At 40.1% G+C, this 9,915-nt stretch overlaps 1 protein-coding gene across 2 annotated transcripts in view; it reads right to left on the reverse strand.

Moving 5' to 3' along the window:
- Nucleotides 1-9,915, reverse strand: part of DMGDH (dimethylglycine dehydrogenase) — an 89,278-nt gene that overhangs the window by 77,207 nt on the left and 2,156 nt on the right. The window contains exon 2 of one of the 2 annotated variants that reach the window (XM_049866515.1): nucleotides 1,743-1,917. In XM_049866515.1, coding sequence (XP_049722472.1) covers nucleotides 1,743-1,917 — 175 coding nt within the window. Of the gene's footprint in view, nucleotides 1-1,713; nucleotides 1,918-9,915 lie in introns of those variants that run through there. The other variant, XM_049866524.1, reaches the window with a different exon arrangement.

The raw sequence follows: 9,915 nt of genomic DNA on the forward strand, positions 1-9,915 counted from the left end.
ATGAAAGAAAGAGTAATTAACAGAAAAGAAGGGGTGATATACGGGAATTATAATTTACAAGTAACCTTTGTACAAAAAACATTACTAAGAATTCTGTATGGTCTGGTACAGACGGAGGTCCATGGTGACACCATGAGTTACCACAGTGGGTGACACCAACTCTAGTGACGCCACTGAATGTAGGCTTTCTTTTAAGTGATAACATGAAGCCTAGATATAAAATCTAGTTGGAGGAGAGAAGAGCCAGGGGTGTGGGCAGCTTCCCTGACCCTTCTCCCCAGGAATGAGGAAGCAAGTTCAGGGAGAGCTATTGAAGCAGGAGACAAGTGTGACTGTAGAGACTATGCCATTGTACTCAGGAAGCCCAGGTGTCCAGGTCTCCTGCCTACCAGACTGAGGGATGAAGGGCTTGGGTCAAGAGGAAAGACTAGAAGGGGGCCAGGCTTGGTGTGACTTTTCTAGGAACCTCTGGCCAACCAGTGTGTGTATGGTTTGGCTATGTGACCACTGGCACTCTAGGATGAAGTGGTTTACTTAATCCTGGGCAGCAGTCTCCCCCAAATTCAGCTGGAGGCAGGCAACCCTTTTAGTGCTCAACTCTCCACCCCATCCTTCAGCAGGTTCTGGATGTCAAAAGGCCCCTAAAAGCAGGGTACTCTCTTGCTGTCTCAGAAAAGGAAAATAATGATGATGAGCAGAGGCTAACACTGCCCAACTCTTCCTCCAGAAGAAAACTGCACCAGCAGTCATAAAAACCTCCTCTCCCATTCTTAGAGACTTCAGGAATAATTGGTTTGGCAATATGAAAGCAGTGTTAATTACCTCATTTACCTGAGCTGCTTTCCATTTAAGCCCAATTATTGTGTAGCACGGGGACAATTATATATACTATTAAGCACGCAAGATTGACTTTCTCATTTTGATTTCATTTAACACTAAAGCTGTGTCACAGGTTCTGTCTTCATATTTAAGCGCTCAAGAAGCAAGCTATTATCTTAGATCACAAAATTAAAATCAGAAATTAATACAAATAAAAGGACCACTAAACCCGGTCGAGGGGAGTATAAGTAAAGGTCTTGAGCCCACTTTCAGGATCACCCAGCCAGTACCCTTCAAGGGAAAAGCTAACATTTATTAAACACTTACCATGTGTTTAATAACTTTATACATATTAACTCATCTAATCTTCATCACAAACCTGTTAGGCAGGTGCTATTATTATCCCTGTTTTACACATCAGAAAATGGAAACTTAAATAACTTGATGGAAGTCACATGGGTAGAAAATGGCAGAGCCAGAATTGGATCCAGAAGGTACATTCTCAAGATGAAACCAAAACCAAACCCAGTGCCATCGAGTCTATTATGACACATAATGAGCCTGTAGGACAGAGTAGGCTGCCCCACAGAGTTTCCAAGGCTGTAAACCTTTTCAGAAGCAGACTGCCACATCTTTCTCCCGCAGAGTGGCTGGTAGGTTCAAACTGCCAACCTTTCAGTTAGCTGACAAGTGTGTTAACCACTGCACCACCAGGGCCCCTTATTCAAGTTAAAGGCACCATAAATGCTGGCCACCACCTAGACGTGCCCAAGTAGACTGCAGTCCCATTTCACTGAAAGGGAACTCACTCTAAAAAGCTTGCAGTGGTGAGTTGTGAATGGGAAGGAAATTAATTGCACTATTACACAATTCGGAATGATAAGCAAAGTTTACATGTAACAATTCTGAGGTGTTTTTCTTACTGCGTGCCAGGTAGATCCAGCAGTGAGCTCCGATTTCTCCAGGAGGACCACATCCTTCATTCCCGCTTTGGCCAGGTGATAAGCCAGGCTCACACCAACGCAGCCACCTCCAATTATCACTGTTTCTGCTCTGTCTTTCCATTGTGTTTCTGGAGATAAGGGTGATTTTTCCTCTCTGGAAGACATTTTTTTTTTTTTTTTAATGGTAACTTTTCTAGGATATAGTAGCTATAGGCTTTGTCCGTCAAAGATGCTTCCCCTTACCTTTTTAGTAACTTAATGTCTCTTTGTAGTTGTGTGCTGTTGAGTCGATTCTGATCCCAACGACCTATAGGACAGAGTGGAACTGCCCCACAGGGTTTCCAAGGCTGTAAATCTACACGGAGGCAGAGTACCACATCTTTCTCTCATGGAGTAGATGGTGGGTTCAAACCCCCAACCTTTAGGCTAACAGCCAAGCACTTAACCATTGCACCACCAGGACTTCTTCAACATCTCTTTAGTTCCCTTTAATTTGAGACAGTTCCTCTGACTTTCTTTGTGTTTCATAACCTTGACATATTTGGAGTACTGGCCAGTTATTTTACAGATACACCTTATTCTGGATTTGATGGGTGTTTCCTCGTGGTCAGATTCAGGATAAACATTTTTGGCAAGAAAACCACAAAAGTGATGTTATGCCCTTCCCAATACATTTTATTAGGAGCCACGTGATATTGGTTTATCACAATGTCAGCATTGTTGTTAGGTTTGATAAATTGCACGAAGTGGTGTCTATCAGATTTACCCACTGTAAAGTTATTACAAGCAATATGTTGGGTGATACTTTAAAACAAACAAACCCATTGTCATTGGGTTGATTCAGACTCATACCCTGCTCCTCTTCACACTGCCTCTGAGTAGTTTTAGCACCTATTGATGATTTTCTAACTCTATCATTTCTTAGATGTATAAGTTTGCATTCCACTGTAAGAAAGTGCTTTCCTTTCTCCCCTGTTTCCTTGCTTATTTTATTGTTTATTTATATTAGTATGAACTCATGGATGTTTATTTTATTTAATGGGTTAAAATCCATCACTATCCTTCATTTATTTTAATGCCAACTTGTCCCAGACTTGGCCAGCAGAGGGTTATTCCAGTTGGTTCCCATGTTCTTTCAGCATGCCCCTTGATTCTTACTTTCTAGAGTCAAATTCTGCTGAATCACCTTTCTTTGGAATGGGCATGGATATGGATCTCTTCCTGTCGGTTGGCCAGGTAGCTGTTTTCCTAATTTCTTGGCACAGATGAGTGAGTGCTTACAGCCTTGCACATGTTTGTTGAAACATCTCAATTGGTATTACATCAATTCCTGGAGCCTTGTTTTTTTCCAGTGCCTTCAGTGCATCTTGGAGTTCTTCAACACCATTGGTTCTTGAGCATACGCTACCTCCTGAAATGGTTGAATGTCAAGCAATTCTTTTTGGTTCAGTGACTCTGTGTATTTCTTCTATCTTCTTTTGATGCTTCCTGTGTCATTCAATATTTTACCCGTAGAATCCTTCAATATTGCAACTTGAGGCTTGAATTTTTTCTTCAGTTCTTTCAGCTTGAGAAATGCTGAGCATGCCCATACCTTTTGGTTTTCTAACTCCAGCTCTTTGCACATGTCATTGTAATACTTTGTCTTCCTGAGCTTCCCTTTGAATCTTCTGTTCAGCTCTTTTACTTCATCATTTCTTCCATTCGCTTTAGCTACTCAACATTGAAGAGCAAGTTTCAGAGTCTCTTCTGACATCCATTTTGGTCTTTTCTTTCCTTCCTGTCTTTGTGTGTGTGTGTGTGTGTATGTGTGTATGTGCTTCAGGGGAAAGTCTATAGCTGAAGTTAATTTCTCATGGAAAAATTTATACACATATTGTTACATGACATTAGCTGCAATCCCTACAATGGAAATTATCGAACAATATCATTAATATCACATGCAAGTAAAATTTTGCTGAAGATAATTCAAAAATGGTTGCAAGAGTACATTGACAGAGAACTGCCAAAAGTTCAGGATGGATTCAGAAGAAGACGTGGAACAAGGGATATCATTGCCAATGTGTCATGGATCCTGGCTAAAAGCAGAGAATACCAGAAAGAGGATTACCTGTGTTTTATTGACTATGCAAATCACTCGACTGTGTGGATCATAACAAATTACAGATGACACTGTGAAAAATGAGAATTTCAGAACACTTAATTGTGCTCATGAGGAATCTGTACATACACTAAGAGGCAGTCATTCAAACAGAACAAGGGAATACTGCGTGATTTAAAATCGGGAAAGGTGTATGTCAGGGTTGCATCCCTTCACCATACTTATTCGATTCTTATGCTGAGCAAATAATCCATAAAACTGGACTATATGAAGAAGAACATAGCATCAGGATTGGAGGAAAACTCATTAACAACTTGTGATATACAGATGACACAGTCTTGCTTGCTGAAAGTGAAGAGGACTTGAAGCACTTACTGATGAAGATCAAAGACCACAGCCTTCAGTATGGATTATACCTCAACATAAAGAAAACAAACAAGCAAAAAAACTCACACCTGGGCCTATAAGAAACATCATGATAAATGGAGAAAATACTGAAGTTGTCAAGGATTTCATTTTACTTGGATCCACAATCAATGCCCATGGAAATCAAGTGATATATTGCACTGTGCAAATCTGTTGCAAAAGACCTCTTTAAAGTGTTCAAAAGCAAAGACGTCACTTTGAGGACTAAGGTGCACCTGACCCAAGCCATGGTATTTTCAATCGCCTCATATGCATGCGAAAGCTGGACGATGAATAAGGAAGACTGAAGAAGAATCGATGCATTTGAATTATAGTGTTGGCAAAGAATATTGAATATACCATGGACTGTCAGAAGAACAAACAAATCTCTCTTGGAAGAGGTACAGCCAGAATGCGCCTTAGAAGCAAGGATGGCAAGACTTTGTCTCACATACCTTGGACATGTTATCAGGAGGGACCAGTACCTGGAGAAAGATATCATTCTTAGTAAAGTAGAGGGTCAGAAAAAAAGAGGAAGACCCTCAATGAGATGGACTGACACAGTGGCTGCAACAATGGGCTCAAACATAGCAACAATTGTGAGGATGGTACAAGATCAGGCAGTGTTTCGTTCTGTAATACACAGGGTCGCTATGAGTTGGAACGACTTGACGGCACCTAACTACAACAGAATCACATTATGTTCTAGTACTTTCATTTAACCGATTTTTAAATGACTTTTGTCATCTCTTTGTGTACTGTGTAAGGCATAAAATAATGCTCTTACGACTACTGACTACTTTGCATAGAAATAAATTTTTAAATGACCTGGGGATATCTTGTACTTCAGTTGAAACCAATTATAGTGGTAACAAACTATTCATTTTAAAGATACTTTTTTTGCACTGAAATGAAAAAAATATATATATGATTCTTTCAGGACAGGCCCAGGTGAAACATAAAGAATATAAGGTCGGGAAACCTGGGTTTGAGACTTCAACCTTATTGACTATTTTAGGAAAATTTAGTCAAGGGACTCAAAATTTTCTCATCTGTAAAACAAGATTGTGAAGGTTCAGTTTGGTAATGTAGAATGAAGCATTATCAAATGTGTATTACTCCTCTGCCCAGCATGCCACAATGGGTTTCATATCAGATACAGTGTTTGTAAATTGACTTGGAAGTCATTGGAGATGGTTGTAAAGATACTGGAAATCATATAAATTCAGAGATATGCAGACACGTAGGTTACCTATCTTCTATTAGAGATAGAAAATTTTTAATTGCCAGTGTGCTTGTCCAACTGCTTTCCAAAATAAAACATCATCTTGATAGTTTGGAATAGGTATATAAAGAACATGCAGGAGAAACAAATTATTTTAATTTTTATTTGTTCACTATAGATCTGCACACTACTGAAGAGAGCAAAATCTAATTTCTGGATAGCTCTGAATTACTTATTTGTCTAATCAGTTTTAAACAGACCCATTCCATTTGGACAAATTTCTATTTAAATTTGCACTGGATAGCATTCAGGGTCTTAAAGGCCTATAAGTGGCCACCTAAGACAGTCCACCGGTCTCACCCCTTCGGGAGCAAGGGAGAATGAAGAAAACTAAAGATACAAGGGAAAGACTAGTCCAAAGGATTAATGGACCACAACTACCACAGCCTCCACCAGACTGAGACCAGTACAACTAGATGGTGCCCAGCTACCACCACTGACTGCTCTGACTGGGATCACAACAGAGGGTCCCAGACAGAGCTGGAGAAAAATGTAGAACAAAACTCTAACTCACCAAAGGGGGGGGGGAAAAAGGACCAGACTTACTGACCTGACAGAGACTGGAGAAACCCTGAGAGTATGGCCCCTGGACACCCTTTTAGCTAAGTAATAAAGTCATTCCTGAGGTTCACCCTTTAGCCAAAGATTAGATGGACCCACAAAACAAAATGAGACTAAAGGGGCACACCAGCCCACGGGCAAGGACTAGAAGGCAAGAGGGGACAGGAAAGCTGTTAATAGGGAACCAAAGGTCAAGAAGGAAGAGTGTTGACAAGTCGTGGGGTTGTTAACCAATGTCATAAAACAATATGCGTACTAACTGTTTAATGAGAAGCTCTTTTGTTCTGAACCTTCATCTAAAGTTCAATAAAAAAACATTTTTTTTTGCACTGGATAAAAAGTATTATTAATATTATTAAACATCTATGAGATGTTTTAAGGAGCCCTGGAGGCTCAGTGGTTAAGCGCTCGGATCCTAACCAAAAAGTTGGCAGCTTGAATCCACTAGCTGCTCTGCAGGAGAAAGATGTGGCAGTCTGCTTCTGTAAAGATTAAAAAGAAAAAATTTTTTTTACAACCTTGGAAACCCTATGGAGCAGTTCTACTCTGTCCTATAGGGTTGCTACAATTGGAATCAACTCAATGGCAATGAGTTATGTGACATTTTACAGTTTACAAAGCACTTTTACACTCATTGTCTTATTTAATATTCACAACAATCCTGTGATTAGGCAAAGCATGTACTAGTATCCTCATTCTATAAATGAGGAAACTGAAACTCAGAAGTGTAAGGTTACATCCCGTGCAACTGATAGAACAGTCACTGCAGCTTGGTGACTGCTGTATCCCCAGCACTAGGAACAAGCCTAATACATCACAGACACCTAGAAAATACTTTCTGAATGAAAGGATGGACAGATGGATGGATGGACGGATGGGTGGATGGGTAGATGAATGGAACTCAAAACCAGGTTTTTTGATTCCAGAATTTCAGGTCACAGCATGTAAAATAATGAGTCAACTCATAATGTTGAGAGATGCTAGTAAACAGAAGACTGTCCTTGCAGCCTTGAATAATCCATCGAAATAAAAAAGTTAAAAGATGTTCAGCATTATTGTTGTTGTTGTTGTTGTTACGTGCCATCGGGTTCGTTCCAACTCATAGTGACCCTAAGCACAACAGAACAAAACACTGCCAGGTCCTGTGCCATCCTCACAATTGTTTGTATGCTTGAGTCCATTGTTGCAGCCACTGTGTCTGTCAATCCACCTCACTGAGGGGCTTCCTCATCTTCACTGACCCTCTATGTTACCAAGCATGATGTCCTTTCTCCAGGGACTAATCCATCCTGATAGCATGTCCAAAGTATGTGAGATGTAGTCTTGTCATCCTTGCTTCTAAGGAGCATTCGGGTTGTACCTCTTCCAAGACAGATTTATTTGTACTTTTGGTAGTCCCTGGTATATTCAATATTCTTTGTCAACACCACAATTCAAAGGGGTCAATTCTTCTTGGGTCTTCCTTATTCATTGTCCAGCTTTTACATGCATATAAGGCTATTGAAAACACCAGGGCTTGGGTCAGGTACACCTTAGTCCTCTAGGTGACATCTTTGCTTTTCAACACTTTAAAGAGGTCTTTTGCAGCAGATTTGCCCAATGCAGTGTGTCTTTTCATTTCTTGACTGCTGCCTCCACAGGTGTTGATTGTGGATTCAAGTAAAATGAAATCCTTGACAAACTCAATCTTTTCTCCTTTTATCATGACATTGCTCATTGGTCCGGTTGTCAGGATTTTTATTTTCTTTATGTTGAGGTGTAATCCATACTGAAGGCTGTGGTCTTTTATCTTCATCAGTAAGAGCTTCAAGTCCTCTTCACTTTCAGTAAGCAAGGTTGTGTCATCTGCATAACGCAGGTTCTTAATGAGTCTCCCTCCAATCCTGATGCCGTGTTCTTCTTCATATAGTCCAGCTTCTTGACTATCTGTTCAGTATACAGATTGAATAAGTATGGTGAAAGGATACAACCCTGATGCACACTTTTCCTGACTTTAAATCATGAAGTATCCCCTTATTCTGTTCAAATTGCTGCCTCTCGATCCATGTACAGAATCCTCATGAGCACAATTAAGCGTTCTCGAATTTCTATTCTTCCCAATGTTATCCATAATTTTTTACGATCTGCACAGTCAAATGCCTCTGCATAGTCAATAAAACACAGGTAAACATCTTTCTGGTATTCTCTACTTTCAGCCAGGATCCATCTGACAACAGCAATGATATCCCTGGTTCCATGTCCTTGTCTAAATTCAGCTCGAACTGTTCCATGTTGATATACTGCTGCAGCAGCTTTTGAATGATCTTCAGCAAAATGTTGCTTGCATGTGATATTAATGATATCGTTGGATAATTTCTGCATTCGGTTGATTCACCTTTCTTGGGAAGAGGCATAAATATGGGTCTCTTCCAGTTGGTTGGCCACGTAGCTGTCTTCCAAATTTCTTGGCATAGACGAGTGAGCACTTTTAGTGCTGCATCCATTTGTTGAAACTTCTCAGTTGGTATTTCATCAATTCCCAGAGCCTTGTTTTTCGCCAGTGCCTTGGGTGCAGCTTGGACTTCTTCCTTCAGTACCATCGGTTCCTGATCATATGCTACCTCCTGAAATGGTTGAAACAATTTTTTTTCTAATTTTTATTGTGCTTTAAGTGAAAGTTTACAAATAAGTCAGTCTCTCACACAAAAACTTATATATACCTTGCTACATACTCCCAATTGCACTCCCCCTAATGAGACAGTCTGTGCCCTCCCTCCACTCTCTCTTTTCGTGTCCATTTCATCAGCTTCTAATGCCCTCGACCCTCTCATCTCCCCTCCAGGCAGGAGATGCCAACATAGTCTCAAGTGTCCACCTGATCCAAGAAGCTCACTTGAACCAATTCTTTTTGCTATGGTGACTCTGTGTATTCTTTTCATTTTCTTTTGATGCCTCCTGCATCATTTAATATTTTCTTCGTAGAATCCTTCAGTATTACAACTCGATGCTTGAATTCCTTCTTCAGTTCTTTCAGCTTGAGAAATGCTGACCGTGTTCTTCCTTTTTGGTTTTCTATCTCCAGATCTTTGCATATGTCATCATAATACTTTAGTCTCCTCAAGCTGCCCTTTGAAATCTTCTCTTCAGCTCTTTTACTTCATCATGTTTTCCTTTTGCTTTAGCTACTCGATGTTCAAGAGCAAGTTTCAGAGTCTCTTCTGACATCCATTTAGGTCGTTTCTTTCTGTCCTGTCTTTTTAACGACCTCTTGCTTTCTTTATGTATCATGTTGTTGATGTCATTCCACAATTTGTCTGGTCCTCAGTCATTAGTGTTTAACATGTCAAACTTATTCTTGAGATGGTCTCTAAATTCAAGTGGGATATGCTCAAGTTCATACTTTGGCTCTTGTGGACTTGTTCTGATTTTCTTCAGTTTCAAATTTAACTTGCATATGAGTAGTTGATGGTCTGATCTGCAGTCAGCCCCAGCCGCATTCTGAATTATAATATTTAGCTTTTCCATTGTCTCTTTCCACAAATGCAGTAGCTTTGACTCTTGTGTATTCCCTCTGGGAAGGTCGATGTGTGGAGTCACCGTTCAGGTTGGTGAAAAAAGGTATTTGCAATGAAGAAGTCTTGCAAAATTCAATCATGCAATCTCTGGCATTGTTTGTGTCACCAAGGCCATGTTTTCCAATTACTGATCCTTCTTTGTTTCCAAGTTTGGCATCCCAATCACCAGTTGTTATCAGTGCATCCTGAATGCATGTTTGATCAATTTCAGACTGCACAAGCTGATAAAAATCTCCAGTTTCTTTA

The sequence above is a fragment of the Elephas maximus genome, chromosome 2, assembly GCF_024166365.1.
Source record: "Elephas maximus indicus isolate mEleMax1 chromosome 2, mEleMax1 primary haplotype, whole genome shotgun sequence".
Taxonomy (NCBI): Eukaryota; Metazoa; Chordata; class Mammalia; order Proboscidea; family Elephantidae; genus Elephas; species Elephas maximus.